The sequence below is a fragment of the Spermophilus citellus genome (genome assembly GCF_964194105.1).
Source record: "Spermophilus citellus genome assembly, chromosome: 11".
NCBI lineage: Eukaryota > Metazoa > Chordata > Mammalia > Rodentia > Sciuridae > Spermophilus > Spermophilus citellus.
In genome coordinates, this window is record NC_138192.1 from 132,787,471 (window position 1) to 132,803,744 (window position 16,274).

The 16,274-nt window shown below is 52.7% G+C and overlaps 1 protein-coding gene across 4 annotated transcripts in view; it reads right to left on the reverse strand.

Moving 5' to 3' along the window:
• Positions 1-16,274, reverse strand: part of DRC11 (dynein regulatory complex subunit 11) — a 129,787-nt gene that overhangs the window by 69,856 nt on the left and 43,657 nt on the right. For all 4 annotated transcript variants that reach the window (XM_081262129.1, XM_081262130.1, XM_081262128.1 and 1 more), the window contains exon 7: positions 1,802-1,886. In XM_081262129.1, coding sequence (XP_081118255.1) covers positions 1,802-1,886 — 85 coding nt within the window. The remainder of the gene's footprint in view (positions 1-1,801; positions 1,887-16,274) is intronic.

A 16,274-nucleotide genomic window follows, 5' to 3' on the forward strand; every position in this document is an offset into this window, starting at 1 on the left:
CTGATCTTCCTTATATCTTTATGATACCTGGTTTCCCTTATTTTACTGTAGCTTCTGCTGTGAGAGCAGACATTGGACCTTGTCTTTATGAGGCTGGCTCATTGCATTTAGCATGACGTTCTCCAGTGCCATCCATTTACTGGCAAATGCCATAATTTCATTCTTCTTTATGGCTGAGTGAAACTCCATTGTGTATACACACCACATTTTCTTAATCCGTTCATCTACTGACAGGCATCTGGGTTGGTTCCATAATTTGGCCGTTGTGAATTTGTGCTGCTATAAAAACTGATGTGACTGTATCGCTGTAGTATACTGATTTTAGTTCTTTTGGAGAAATACCAAGGAGTGGGACAACACGCTGACTTCTTATTACCCCGATTTGAATGTTTACCAATTGTATAGGTAAAGAGATACAGCAAAATTATTTTACATTTAAATGTCTTTGCAAGTGAATCTAAAAAATTTTCTTTTGAAAAAAAATTCCATGGATATTCCTCGGCTTCTTTTCTACTGGATGTTCAGATTTTCCTTCTTAATTTCCAGTAACTCTAAATGTAACTGATGTCCACCATCACAGGTATCCCAAGTACTTCCCGTAGTGATATGACTGGAAGTGAATTTACAATTTTGGGTTCTGCCCTTGTAGACAACAATCTGTATTCTGGCTGATTTCCTCCTACAGTGACCTGCTTCTAACATTATTCCCTACCCTCTGACTGTTAAATATTCCGACATTTTTCTGTTAATATGTGATCTAGTATTTTACATGCACATATCTAATGCATCTGAAATTTATTTTGTGCATTAAGGGAGGTCAGGATCTACGTGATCTTGCCAAATGGGGAGCCACTGATCCCGAGTCGTTTGTTGAGAGTCCTTCCTCCTCGGCTCCTGGGAAAGTCCATCCTGGGTTCCTGAGCTCCAGTGTGTGTCCGACTCAGTTTCTGGGACACGGAGCCTGCTCAAGGAATGTCACCTGTTATTCTCCTAGTTGCCCTTGATCAGTTCTTTCCCTGATACTGTGGGGCTGGATTCCTTAAAAATTCTTTGATCTATATCTACAACACGATTCCCCTTCCTCATAGTTCCTTAAAAAATTGTGTGGCTATTTCATGCATTTTCCAGATACACGTGTGAATAAGCATGTCAATATAAAACCACTTTAATTTTGATCGAAAATGCATCAGCTGCATAGAAATGATGGGCAGCTGATGTGTATTCACACTTATTCACACTTCACGGAGGCTTTCTACCCAGCCTACTGCCCAAGCCTTTCCGTCTTCCTCGGTCAGGTTTGGTCAGTATATTCTGAACCTCTGTCTGATCTCTCAGTGTGATTTCTGCATTCGTTTTGGGATTAACTGAGAGTCCTAATGGAAGGCCCTCAGAGCTGGGGGAGAGCTGGCCATGAGCCAAGGCTCTGAGAGCTCAGTGGCTGAGACGCGAGGGGGACGGTGGGTGGACGGCTGGCAGTGAGATCTGGGGACAGGAGGGAGGGGAAGGACCTGGCCTGAGAGGCGGCAGGGACACAGAGGGCACCTGAGTCAGGCTGCTCAGACTTCAGCACGGAAACCTCCTTCGCAGGTCATCATACCTCCTCCCAATCAGACAGGAAAAGGGTGGATTCATTTGGAAACGACTCTGCAGGAATATGCGTTGATGTGCACCCTAGGGCACGCCACAGTGATATGAGCAGGAAAATAACAGGACCTCAGAACACCAGGAACCCATGAACCTTGAAATCTCAAGAACGGGATCGGGGTAGAGTCACACTTTTATTTCTCAGGCAAATTTGTACCTGTTCTGGGGTCTTGTTGGAAAAAATCGTAGCAGAACCTCCGTCTTCTACATTGGGGTACTCAGGAAAAGAGCCAGTCAGATTCCTGTGCAGAGAAGGAGGAAAATTGAGACAGAAGTCAGTGAGGTCCCCTCTGTCGACGCCCCATTCACCGATTTGCTTGTGTTCACGGAAGCGGGTGGTGGCTCTCAAGGGTGGGGCTCCCTGGGATGGAGGGCTGGACAGCAAGCCTCTGAGGAGCAGAGGTGACATTCAGTGACAGGATCCCGTCCAGCGGGACAAACATCTCTCCTTCCAAGAGACTGTGCTTGTCCTCTTCCTCCTTTTTCCTTTCTGAGTGTGGAGGAGTGTGTGCTGGAGGAGGAATGAGGACAGGAGCACAAACCGTGTCTTCCTGTGTGCACTTCAGGGTAAACACAGGAGCCAGAGCCCGCGGAAGGCTGCAGCGTGCAGACCACACCTTTGCCAGTGTCTGGAGCACAACACCTGCTCTGGCCTTCAGGAAGCCCGAGGCCCAGGCCCGGCGGGTTTTATGTTATTTTTTTCTGTGACCACGTAATTTCTCCACTTAGAAAGCAGACGCTGAAATGCCCATTCCTCTGTATTCCAATCTGCTGTTCTGGTTGAAGCACGGGAGGGAAATCTACCCCCACAGATGCAGAAGGGAAAAGGCAGAGGCCCTTAACAGCCTGGTGGAGACCTCAGGGCACCAGGACAGCACTGGCCTCCTGAAGGTTCTGGCCTGGACCCGAGAGCCCACCGAGAACCCACCCTCCCACGTCCATGTGGACTGGTCTTCCTGCGGGTGGAACAGGCCCTGCACCCAGGTGTGCTTCTTAACCTCGGGTCTTTGTCATTTGGAAAGGGAAGGGCCACTGAGTCACGTGGCTCATCACTGCTAATGACCCACTGACTCAGTGGCAAGCCCGGGGAACGGGGAGCTCCCGTGCTGTTGGGGAGGTCCTTGTGACGTCATCTCGGCCCCGTGACACTGTTGGATGGCCCGGCTCAGACACGTGACAGGAGGACACACATCACAATGCTCACCATGGCCTCCTTAGCCTCCCCAGCCACCTGCACCCCACAGGTCACCGCCTGGCTGGGCTCTCACGGTTCAAAGCTCGAGTGTTGCGAGGACCCACACAAGCGTAGTGACATCAAAAATAAAACAGATTTCCATAGCTATCTAGAATGTGGGACTCCTACGAAACACACCAACTGTCACTAAGATTTAACGTCACAGTTTCACAGGGCCTTTTGCAAAATAATATTAAGTATTTATTTTTACTAGATAAATGAACATCATGGGTTATTCCCACTCATATCAGTTTACGTAACTATTTGTAAGCCGAGCCTGAATATTCTTTTCCTTGAATAATGAGAACAGTTGACTTAGGCACAAATATAAAGACATATTTAAAATTTTGCATTTAGAAAATGACAGTACCCTCTGTCAGTTTGTGCCCCCACCTGTGTGCTCCTGGGGATGCAGGTGTGAGCACTGCCCTGGGCTGGTGCTTACTCCGCCTGTCTGTCCCTCGAGGACACCTCCACCTGCAGGGGTGCTCTGGGCACACTGATTGGGAACCTCTCCTCAGCCTCCTGTGACCTGGTCACTTGTAAGAGAAAGCAGGCTTGAGGTTCTACTTGGCATTTCTGATCCCGTTCCCAGGCTGGGGGTTGTTTTCAGCTGGGTGCGCGGCTCCCAGGCTGTCCCCACCCATCCAGCAAGCCTCCTCAGACCCCGGCTCCCACGGTCCCCACTGCTGCTGATCAGGGCGGTGGTGAGACGTGGAGTGTCCGGCTTTGGGCCCTGCTCCCACAGGAGGCGTCAGAGCTGCAGGGGACACACTGCCTGCCATCAGGCCCCTGGGGTGTTTCCAACACCAGCAGCCAGGACCTGATGAACTTGACTGCAGGGCTCAGCCCACCTGGGCCTCCAAGTCAAACGCTGTCAGGACGGCAGCGTTTTTGATTAAAAGTGGAAACTGAAGCACCTGTGTTTTTGTGGACTCTGGCCCCTCTGAGCCCCTCTCCCCCTAATGGGCACTTCCTCCCCATCTCTGCCTGCCCCCCATCCCAGGACCACTGGTGCAGGGGATGGTGGAGACTGCGCTTTTGCATGGACGCTCAGACACATATGGACACCTCACCCCCAGGGAGCTGGGAACCTGCAGGCCCAGGGCCAGGAAGACCCGCTGCTGAGCTTAGGACTGAGGGGCTGAGCATCGCTCTTGTTCAAACAACAGGGACTGCAAATGGCAACTGGAATTGCTCTCGTCCCGGGAAGGCCACGGCCACCGTGCACACCCCAGGCTCAGCTGCTGTCTGCCTGGCTGTGTCCCAGGAAGGAGTGGAGGGGCTGCCACCTTCCAGAGACCATTCATCCCTCAGGCTTGGTGTCCCCAGGCTTTGGTGGCCCGGACTCTGGCCTTCTCAGGCCACCCTTACACCTCCTGGCCCTCTCTCCCCGTCTGCTGTCCTTAAAGACAGTCTCTCCTCCTCACAGTTGCTCACCTCCTCACTGTGGGGCTCACTCATCTCTGCACTCTTCCCCACAGCTTCCCAGAGCTGCCCACGTTCACACCCCATTACCAGAGTTCTCACAAGCTACTGTGACGAATCGTGCTCCCGAACCCAAGATCCATGTGTTGAGCCCCCAGCACCTTGGGATGTGACCTCGTTTGGAAAGAAGGTTGGGCAGAGGTACTCAGTTAAGATCTGGTCACACAGGGGTAGGATGGGTCCTATCCCAGTGTGACTGGTGTCTGTGTCAGGAGGGGAAACTTGGAGAGATGTCACAGAAGGAGGGAGGAGCAGGTGGAGAGGCCCAGGGAGGAGCTGGTCATGTGCAAGCCAAGGAGAGGGGCTGGAAAGGCCCTGCCTCTGACCCTCAGGAGCCCCTGCTGCCACTTGAGTTGGGGACAACAGACAACAGACTCCCATCGTGCAGCGCCCACCGCAGGCCTGGGTTCCAGCAGTGCCAGCCCAGCCACATGGTCATGCTGCGGGTGGGCAGAGTGCTCTCTCCAGAAGGTTCTCCATCCTGGTTCCATGCTCAGCATCCCCCTGGCTTCTGCCTGCCCCTCTGACATCCTGTCTGCCTCCGGAGTCCCTTCTCTGCCTCATATGGAGAGTGCTCACATATTGGGGACCTGTCAGCAGCATCTGAGCTCCCCGTCACCTTATTATTATTAAAGGGGGCTGCTGGCCTCCTCTGGGCTCTCCTGCGTGGCTCTCCTGCTGGGTCCTCCTTGTCTCCCCACCTGGAACATGGAAGGGGCTTGGTCTTAGGGTCCTCCCTCTCTCCATGCCCAGGCTCACGGCCGTCTGGCCCCTGTCTCACTGCCCCACTGACTGCAGGCTCAAGCCCTACGGCCCAGCCAGGCCTGGCAGCCCAGGGACCCCAAGGCCCCAAACTCAACTCTTGTTCTCACCAGCTCTCCTCCTCCTGCTCTCACCTTTTCCCAGTTCAGAACATGGAAACTGTCTCTCCAGGGAGGGAACGTGGCGTCCCCCTCGGCCCCTCTCTTCTTCCACACCTGTGTTCTGTCTGCAAACATGGCTGGGTCTGCCTTCCTCACAGGCCTGCAGTGTGGCCATCCTGAGTCACCTCTGTGACATGGGACATCCCCTCCTGCCCCCTTTCATTCTTAAATGTGTCCTGGTTTGGACACAAAGACACTTAGACCTGCCGTCTGATGCTGCCGCATCCCTGCGTCCCCCGCCACCTGCCTCCCTCTGTGGCTGCTACAGCTGTTCTGCCGCCTCCTCATTCCACCGCTGGTGCCCTGCTCAGAGCCTCAGCCCCTGATGAAAAACATACACCAAGTGGCCGACTCTGGCCCTGGGTTTAAGGTTGTCCTCCAGGGTCACACTAGCAGAGAGGTCCGCCCTGACTGTCCTGTATGAGATGAACTGTTCAGCCAGACAAAACAAGTGTCCTCTCATCTTACCACCACGGACCAGCGGAGGTGCATATGTATCTCTGGGTGGAGAAGAAGTGGGGTGTGGAGTTATTTTGGGATGATGATCTCAATTTCTCTTCACAGAATGGAAAGCACTTTAATAGATGCAGGAAACTTCTCTACTTAAAACAGATTTTAGGGCAAAATTCTCTGTACAATTATTAAGTGTCAAATAGGCTGCCTTTGTGCATGGTGATTATTTAAATTACAGGTTTCTCTCAATTGTAATTCAAAGCCACTTGATTATCTTCAAACTGTCATCATTTTGCTGATTTACAGCATGTGCTAGAATGCATTCCAGAATGCGTCCCACTTCCGACCTCTCTGCCTGGCTTCCATTTGCTCTCAAAATGCTGCAACAGGCAAGGTCAAAAAGCAAGGTCAAAGTGGGCTCTTCAGCTGGGCATCTGAGTCCCCCAATGGAACAAGTGAGGCAGGAAATAGATACTGCAGGGCTGCTGTGTACAGTCTGCTCACCTCCCCTGCCTACACATGAGCAGGAAGGGAGAGGAGGAGTGAGAGCCACAGGGCACAGGAGCCCAGGACCGAGATTCAGCAGCCGCTGGGGACTATCCCTCACCACACCTCACTACGGCAGAGGCTAGCACGTTCTACAGGGATGACTTTTTTTTTTTAAAGCAAACATTTGGGTTTTTGGAACAATATTTAATTTGTATTAAATCAAGTTTTCATTTCCAGAAGACAGAATACTTTGAGTTGTTCATCAATTCCATTTGTTTTGTTTATCAAACTTTAGAGATTGTTTAAAATTTTCAAAAATAAATGACATCTTCCTGTCACTAGGTCTGGTCTACCCTAGAATAACCCCCCAAAAAAAGGGAAGGAAGGAAAGAAAAAGAGAAAGTGAGAAGGCCTCAGAGCGGCCGGAGTGAGGGTGCAGAGCCCCGTGGATGGCTGTCTCCTGTGCTCCTTCCAGGGGCCCAAGGTCTTGGGTGGCACCATCTCCACACTGTCTAGGACAATGGCCTCCAGCCCCGGGCTCTGATGCTTCCCTCAAGTGAGCATCCCGTGGCCTCCGGAGTGCTAAGCAGCAGCTCCGGCTCCAGCCCAGCTCTTCTCACTCCATCCTCCTGCTCCACGCAGTCCAAGTCCACAGCCCCTGGCCTGGCCTTCACTCCCGTCTTTGGTCTCACTGATGGAGTGTTTGTCCTGAGCCTGCCTTGGCCTCCAGGACCCCCCACCCCTGCATCCCGCCTGGCTCCAGCAGGAAGCCCCGCTGGCAGACCTGCCCAGCCCTCATTGCCACAGGGGGATGGGCATCTGAGTGACTCAGGGAATGTTCCTGACACCACTCCCAGCAGCACAGTGGGAGGTAGGGCCAGAAGCCCTGGGGCAGAGACAGGCCTGCACCCTGGACGGGGCAGTGGTGCTGTGGCCAGCTTGGGCTGCCTGGACCTGCCACACAGCACACGGCCATTCCATTCAATTTCTCCCACGTCCATTCAAAGCTCACAGGCACCTCTGCCTACAGCAGCGAGCGGTTTTTAGAAATCAGATTCTCCGTGCAACAGGCACTTCCAGAAGCTTTTATCCCACCACTGTAAATGGGGAGAACTCAGATGCGCTGCGGTTTGACAGACCCTCCCCCAGCCCACTCCTGGTAGGAGGATGGAGGTACGCTGGAAAACCCTGGTCAGTTCCTGAAACGGGGACATAATGCTGAAGGGAAGGACCGGCTACGGAGATGTGGGATCACCACCTCTGCTTGGCACGAGGGGGCCGGAGAAATGCAGGTGTGTGGTTCCTGCCTGCAGGGGCAGGACTGGGGGACACTGCGGATCTCTTTAACCCATCTCAGGATTGCTCTCCTTCTTGTTGCCAATAGGGATGGTGTTTGCGATTAAATAAAAAATAAAGAAAAATAATTTATGATAAAGTCAGTTTGATATTTGGTTGGTTTCCTTATGCCATTGAGTTTTGCAGCTGGATTATTAAACAGAACTCATCCTTTTTACAGTGGAATCCGTCCACTTTCTTCTAAGGTGTCTGTTTCCACAGTTAGAAAACGGACCTCTGTAGGGGAATCAGGTGCTCTGCCTTCTGCTCCTCGTTGGCTTCAACCATCCGGCGAGCCCGCTCCTGCCTCTGCGTGTCTTCTCCCACTTGTCCTGCTCGGCTGATCTGCGCTCACACTTCCATGAGGGCTGACGTGTTCACCTGTTTGTAAGACACTTGAACACAGGCCTGTTTGCTTTTCCTTGTTGTCCTTATTCTAACCCTAATGACTTTAATAAAGGATCCTGTTGGGGTTTAACGGGGACCATGTGATCTCTGGGAACTCCCTGGCACCGACTCCTCCTCGTTCCACTCGGCAGGAGCAGCGTGTGGCCCCCAGCGGTTCCGGAGGCTGTTTCTTCCTTTTCCTTCACAGACTCTCAGACGTTCACAGAGCTCTTCTATTTCCCTTACATCCAGCCCGTCACCCATCTAAAAGGCACATTTACCTCTTTCATTAAGTATTCCTTCCTGCCATTTCCTTTGCATCTCAGTATCTCCCTGGCTCCGGCTGCGGCACGAACCGCTAGCAGGCCAGCGCCGGCCTGTGTCCTCTCCCTTCCTGGGAAGCTGCTCCACCCAGCGCAGTGGTCCTGTGTTAGGGACTCGCTTTTCATTCAGGGCGTGCTGGCTGAGTGTGCTCCTCTGCCAGATGCCAGTCTAGGCCCTGGGCAAAAGCTGTGAACAAAGGCATAAAAATCCCTCTCTGTTGAGCTCTCGTTTGATTATGCTAAAATTAGAGTTTACCACAGTCTATTACCTTTTCTCCTTGTTTTGAATTTTAAGATAAGAAGCAGGCCTTTCATTTGATCCAATGCCTTCCTGCACAAGGATCGGGAACCCGGTGCTTGGTGAAACATCAAACGGTGTCCCATCTTCCCACTATTTCTCTTAGTCTGTGGGGACGGACACCTGGGGTCTCATTTTGCACCACTTGGACATTTAATGGTGCTTTCTGAAGTAACAACTGAATCACAGAAAACAATAAAAGCACCAACAAGTTGGAAATGATCGTAGGAAAAAACATCATGACTTAGAAGAAGGACTCGGCCACCTGAGCACAGCCTCTCCTTCCCATGATCCTGACGGTGAACCACAGGTGGGGGGCAGGCAGCTCTGGGGCTGGAAACCCCGGAGGCGCCTCTTGTACGCCCACAAGGGTTCCGGCGGAAGAGGCCAGGTGAGTGCCTGCCTGATTCTCTAGAAAGGCAGTGTCCAGGGCCGCGGCAAAGTGATCCCAGCCATGCTGTCCTGGGGTCTTCAGCAGAGGATTGCCACAACCCACTGTGGGTTTTACGGGATGAGTCGCTCCTTGGCCACCCCTGCACCCTTGCCTCTGGGGATCACACTGCCCTGTCCTTCCTTCCCTTTGAGTGTGGGTGTGGCCTGCTGCTGACCCTCAGAACACATCACAGACGTCCTTCGACAATGAGGTGCCCTAAGCTGCAGCCTTCATCCTGTTCCCAGGCTCTCGCTTGCTGGCTTCAAAGGGGCAAGCTGCCACATTGAGAGGCCCACCAGGGTGGGAGCAGGGTGTGACTGCAGCTAACACCCAGAGGGACGGAGGCCTTGGTCTCACACCCCCGAGGAGCTCAGTGCTGCCAACAAGTAAGACAGCTCGAAAGCAGAGGAGACTCAAATTATATTGTTATATTGTGGCATGTACCACCACATAAAAATGAATTCTAGATTAGGAACAACTATAATGCACAAATAAAAACATGTGGGGGGAAAACGTACATCATTTAATCCTACCAACGACCCTACGAGGCAGATGAAATTATTGTCAATGATGTTTTTCAGATTAGGAAACTGAGGCTTGATAGATCTCACCCAGGCAGACTGAGACCTGAGCCAGGAATGGCATCTCCAGAACCCGCAGGATCAGCCTCCCCACCCACTTTCCACGGGGTTCTCGGCAGAGCCGGGCATCCATGGACAACCACTGAAGCTCGCTGTCTATGTAGGTGCCATTAATGAGGCTTTGTACAGAGAGAGGGGCAGCTGGGAGACAGATGTGCAGTGAAAGTAGTGTGTTACTGGAAAAGAAGAGACGTGGGCAGCTGCTGTTAAGTAGCTGTGTGAGGAGAGCCAACTGAGGGCGGGCCCCTGGACAGCAGGGCCCCTGCAAGCCTGCCCCCTGCAAGCTGGTGCCACTGAGCTAGGTTTATCCACTGAGCTCTTAAAAATGAAGTGCTGTCTGCCTGTTAGGCACCTCCTTGGAACTCTAGGAGTCCCTTGATTTGGTTGTGACAAATACTAATGGGGGGCAATGCTAATTTCTTACAGAATTTGTTCAGTGACTAATGCCACTTTTAAAATAAAGACAGCTTCAGCTTGGTGAGCAGCCTTTCTGTCCTTTATCGGAGGACACTGGACACTGGAGAGGGAAACACCACTTTTATTTTTCAGTTAGCAATGGGAGCATTCAGTAAAGATAGGGCCGGTTAAAAATTTATTTGTATTGTCAAAAGTTTTTGCACAAATGTGAAAATGGCCAGCCCGTGAGTGGGCAGTGATTTAGGAAGCAGGGCTGCCGGTTGATGGATCTCCCCCCTGAGGTCTGACACGGAGCTTCCTCGGGTCTCACCACTGCCGACTCACAGGCAGAGATTTATCTGTGTTTCATCAGGTACGAAGAATATATGATGGAGGGGCTTCTGGCTGGTCCCCCTGGTCAGACGGCCACCTCCATTAATGTCAGCAGACTCCTATATTTCTCTTCCTTCTAAAGTTAGCAGCTTGGGCCACCACATAGGAGCCTCCCGAGGTGCCACTTGCTGCCCATAAATTCACTGACACTCAATAAAGGCAATTGACTGCACATGGGCTTAATTACACGGTCCTTCTTGGAAAAATGAGGGGCACCCCAATTCTCAAAGGAGAGGAGGTGGTACAGGAGCACAGCAAGGCAGTCTGAGCACACACCACGGAATCTGATTTATTCAATGGTGCTTTTACTTATTAGTGAGATGTTATTAGCAGTGATCACTCAAAATGAAAGTTCCTTTTTTTTTTTTTTTTTTTTTTGGTACTAGGGATTGAACCCAGGGGATGCTTTACCACTGAGCCACATCCCTAGCCCTTTTTAAAATTTTTGCTTTGAGACAGGATCTTGATAAATTCCTGAGGCTGGCCTCAAACTTGCGATCCTTCTGCCTCAGCCTCCCAAGTAGTTGGGATCACAAGTATGTGCCACTGTGCCTGGCTAAAGCTTCCTTCTTGATCTGAAATTATTATATTGGATTCTGCTCATGCTTCAATGCAACAGGAACCTCCCTGCCCAGCCTCCCTTTTAAAAATTTTATTAAAAGAATTAGTGTATTACTGAACACATGATTGCCTATTTTGGCTTTGGGAAAATGATGTATGTGCTTTATTTTTACCTTTTTATCTCAAATATTTATATAAAAAATTAATCCCAGGCAAGTGCAGATGCTTCAGGAAGGAATGGAAAGCAGTTTCTGATCAAAGATATGGTCTGTCCGCCATCCAGGCCTCTTCTGGGCCGCCTTCCTCCACCCTCCTCATTGGGAGCCTCACACCCTTCTTCCCAGCCCACGGATCCAGAAAGCTCAGGGAAAATGCGGACAGGAAAGTGCCAGTGAGAGACGTGTGGAACTCACTGTGCACCCGCTGCTGTTGAAGACTGGGATCTTTATAAGCAGCAACAAGAGTGAGCTACAGGAAAGGGCAGCGTGAGGGCCCAGCGCTTAACCTCGACGATCTCTGCCTGCATTTGATCAAGTTCAAGGGGATCTTTACTGTGTCCATGCAACACAAAGTCTTGGTCTTTCCATCCAAAGTGACACTTCCACAGTGACATTGTTCCATGGAACACAGAAACAGCCTGCTCAAGCAAACTGGAAGGCTCTGTCTCCAAAGGACAGTGGTGTCCTTGGTCACAGCCATGTCAATGCCACAAAGGCAATGGCTCCAAAGTCACCCTGCTGTTTTGGTGACAGCAGCAGAGATGCGGTGGCCCTCCACCTTCCCAGCATGGTGCCGTTTTCACTTTTTGGCCATGCTGGGCCACTCTTCAGCAGGACTCCCCAGGCAGGAGGCACGAGGAGGGTAGCAGGGACGCCACCTGAGGCCACTCAAGGTCCTGCAACATCAGTAGCTCCCAGAGCTGTTTAGCACTTGCAGACTGTGGGGCAGACAGAGGCCCGGTGTTGGGTAAGCAGGGCCCAGCGCTTTAGCCTGGAACCGACTACATGCCAAAGAAAGGGAATCTGTTCTCCGCACTTGCAGAGGAGCCTGAGTGTCTGTCTTTCATCAAGACCTGGCGCCTGGCTCAGCCATGAGAACCCCTAGCTGCTGGTGTTCTTAATGTGATTTACTGTGACGACCTGACATCAAAACATGCGATTTCACGCGTGCTGTGCACCTGTCCCCAAGACCTCAGAGAGTAATGCCCGGACCTTGAGCGCTCGCCCACCTCTTCTGATGTCCCCCGCTCCACCCATACATTTTCTGCCAAAGCAACGGCAGGAAGAAGTTATTTGCTTGTCCTGTGAGCAACCTGCACACGCGCTCACCTGTCTACTGGCCACAGCTGCCTCTGAGAACTCACTGAAAACATAATCTCACAGGAATCCACGATTATGAGCCCTGCGCTCACCTCTGTGCACGACTGTCCCCTTTCAAAAACTTCCCTGTTCACCCCAAAAGTAACTCATGCTCCCTGCCTGGAGGACCAAGGGAGAGAACAGACGCTGCTGCAGTCCCACCGCCCACGAGACACCCGCCGCACACACTCGGGAGGCTTCTGTTTTGAGGTCCCTGGAAGTCCTCAGGATGGTCTGGGCTTTCCCTGAGAAGCCATTCTGGTTTTACATGATGCTCCTGTTTCAAAAGCCCTGACTCACCCAGGTCTCAGTTCTAAATCTGGTGGTCACTCCGGGCTTTCAGGCAGGACGCCCTGACTTCTCTAAGTCCACAGTGACGTCTGAGATAACGGTGAGCCACGCACGGGCTTCCTCAAGCCCACGATTGATTCTCCCTCCCCACCACCCCTTCCTTTTCTTCTTGACTGCACGGAACATGCCCTGCTCCGCAGGGAGAGGCTAGGAAGTTGGGGGAAAGGCGGAGCCAGGAGTTAGGAAAGACGGGGGTTCCCAGTGGCACCTAAGGGACCATGAGGCACCATCTTTTTCTACAAAACAGCATGAACACGCATCATTCCTTGGCACCGAGTCAGACGCTCAGGACAAAGGTCCTGCTGCTGACTCCCTCAGAGATGACACCTGCACGTGGGATGGAGGCCTGGTATGGACCCCGTCTTTTGGGAACTACACCCTGCGAGGGCGGCTCAAGGTTTCCGCGCCTGCGAGTGAGTGGAGCTCCCTGCAGACCCCCTGCTGGGGCAGCCACGAGACGACATTGGAAAGGAAGGACCACTGCTCATGGCCAGCTGGTGGTGGACACGCTGTGGCCCAGGCCCCTGAGGGCCCAGCAGGGTGGCATTGGGAGAGAGGAGAGAGGAACAGGGAGACTCTTCCAGGCTCCCTGGATGGGAGCAGGCTGTCGGCTCCCTGTGCAGCTTGGTTCCAGGGCCTGCTGGGCGTGAGATGACAGAGGAGAGCCTCAGGCCTCCCAGGGCCCAGGGTCCCAAAGGACAAAGCTTAGCTTGCCCAGGGGCACATGGAGAGGGGGCTTGGCTGCACTTAAATTGCACCTCAGCTTGAAAAGATCAACGAGACCCTGCAAGCCCTCCTCCAGAAAGAATGCAGCTTGCTGGTCCTGAGAGAAGTCACTCCCTGCCCTGGGGACCTGCGCACACTCCAGCAGGTGCTTCTGCGGTTCTGTGTGTGAGCCTGAGATTACCCCGCTGCCGGCTTCAAGCCTGCCCCGCCCCCTCTCGAGGACAGTCCTTCTCCCACCCACCACCACCCTGCCTCTGTGGTTGGCCAGGCGGCACTGTGACCCAGGGACTGGGCTTGCAGGGGCCCAGACCCCGGACGGAGCACCAGGAGCTGAGGAGGTGGCAGCATTCCAAACTGTCAGCTGTGGGTCTGGGTGCACAGCCTCCCTACGAGTCCACAGTGATTACTGAGGGTGGAGCACGCGGCCCACACTGTCTGCAGCTCCATGTTCATTAAACTCTCTGTTGTTTATCTGCATCGATAATAGTGATGTCTGGATCTTTATTAACCTACTTTATCCTTTCTATGCTGTAAGCAGCATTAATACCACGGCCTTCCACTTGAGTATAAGGAAGGAGGCAGAGAAAGGGGAAGAAACTGGCTCAAGGTCACACAGGTCACACAGCCTGTGAGGGGTTAAGTGGGATTTGAACACAGGCAGCTGAGCCCTGGGACCTCTATGCCCTGTGTGTGTGCATTTGCTTGTGAATGTGTGTGTGTGTGCACGTGCATGTATGCTATTTTTGATGTATTTGCTTGTTGTAGAGACACAGGACACAGCATCATGTAAGTTTAAGGGCAGAAGCTGTGGCTCCATCCCCAGCCCGGCCACCTGATGGAGCCCAAGAAACTCCCGAGGCCCCAAGGCCCAGAGCCATCCCCTGAACCTTCCCTGCTGACCAAAAGGTGGACTGAGGCTCAGCAGTTTACGTCTCTCTGCGCTGGAAGGAGGCCCTGGAACTCAGCACCTCTTCGACAAAGTGAGTGACGTCACATAGGTGACACAGGAACGGCAACAGTCACAACAGGACAATCTGGGGTTCCCATCTGCAGACTGCAGGGCCCAGCATTTTCCAGAGTGTCTAGGAATGATGTGCCCAGGTGACTCTGATCTGTGAGGGGACGAGGGGAGGCCACTGTAGCTTCACTGACCAGAGCCCATGGTTTCCCAGGCTGACGGAGGCCACACAGCCCACCTGGGCTTCCAAGTTCTCCCTTCCAACCCTCAGGGGTTGGATGAGGTCATGGCCGAGACCCCTTTATGGCCCTATAAATTGAAGCTTATTAACGAATCCTGGAACTTAGATGTTCATGACTGATCTCAAGAGAGATGCCTAGTACAAGCAAGGGGCTGTCTGAAGACAAACGTCCCCACAACTATGTGGTTCAATATGGCAGCCACCAGGGTCCTGGGGCTGTCTCAACTCAAATTAATTAAATACACAGACGCCCCTCAACTTAGAGTGGGTCTGGTCCCATAAGCCCACCCTAGGGGAAACACCTACGTGGAGATGCAGTTACAGCACCTAACCCACAGAACAGCCTGCTCAGCGCAGGGAGCTGGGTCATCTCCCCTGTGCCCATGGGCTGCCTGGGTGCCTCGGCCCAGCACTGCCAGAGAGGATCTGGAGCATGTTTCTCACCTGGGAAAAGTTCAGCGTTCAAAATTCCACCTTGGTTGCTATCGAAAGCATATTGTACCATTGTAAAGATGAAACATCCAAAGCCCAAACTTGGAGGGTGGGGACCATCTGTCATTAAAAATTCGCAGTCACACTGGCCTCTTTCAGGTGCTCAGGAGCCTCACGGGGCTACTGGCTACTTACTGGGCAGTGGAGATCTAGAACATTTCCCCACTGCAGAAATTGGGTTCAACATTGGCCCCACTAACCAAACGCTATCCGTGAATGGAAGACGGCTGTGTCCATCTCATAGGTGCTGAAGGTCATGGTGGGCTGAACGATTGGTCCCCAAGATGCTGAGTCCTACCTTCTGGAGCCTGTGAGTGGAACTTACAAGGAAACAGGGTCTTTGCAGATGCCAATCAACGAGGGATCGGGAGGTGGTCCTGAATCACATGGGGTGCCCTCAATAACATCATGAGTGTCCTTCAGGGCAGAGGTGGAGGCAGATCAGACACTCACAGAGGAGGAGCGGGCGAGGGGACCACAGAGGCAGACTGAGTGGTGTGGACACAGGGGCCAGTGAAGGCTGTTGGCCACTGGTGGTCAGGAAGGGGTTCTCCACCAGGGGTTCCAGAGGTGGCAGCCCGCCAGCACCTGGATCTCAGACTTGGGACTTCCAGGACAGTGAGAAAATACATCTCTACTGTCTTAAGTCACCAAGGTTGTGGAAGGTCACTGAACAGCAAGAGGGACCTGGAGCAAGGGTCAAGGGAGTGCAGGACCCCTGGTGAGCAACCAAGCTACAGTCTCCACCTCATCCCCATCACTGAAAGCGCCCGGCATGTACTCCAACAGGTGGTTCATAAACACAAGGGCCACGGGATCCAGAAGATTCTACGCCCCTGGAGCAGAGTGTGAACAAAATAACACACCCCAGGGGATGAGGAAAGGAGGCCGGGCTGAGTGCAGATGCCGTCCTCGATGCTTTGGCAGGAGGGGACAGGGGCCCTGGCCACCAGGACTGGGGCCATATGCACAGCCACATTGTAGGATGTGAACAGCCACGAAAGCCTGCAACCCTGGAGCTACCCCGAGACCTCAGGAGACCGCAGCCCCAGTGTGTTAGTATCCAACCCAAAATGCACAGCTGGAGAACGATATTCATTCCAATAAGCTGGGCGTGGGGCACAGCCCGTAGGTCCAGCTCCTGCAGAGC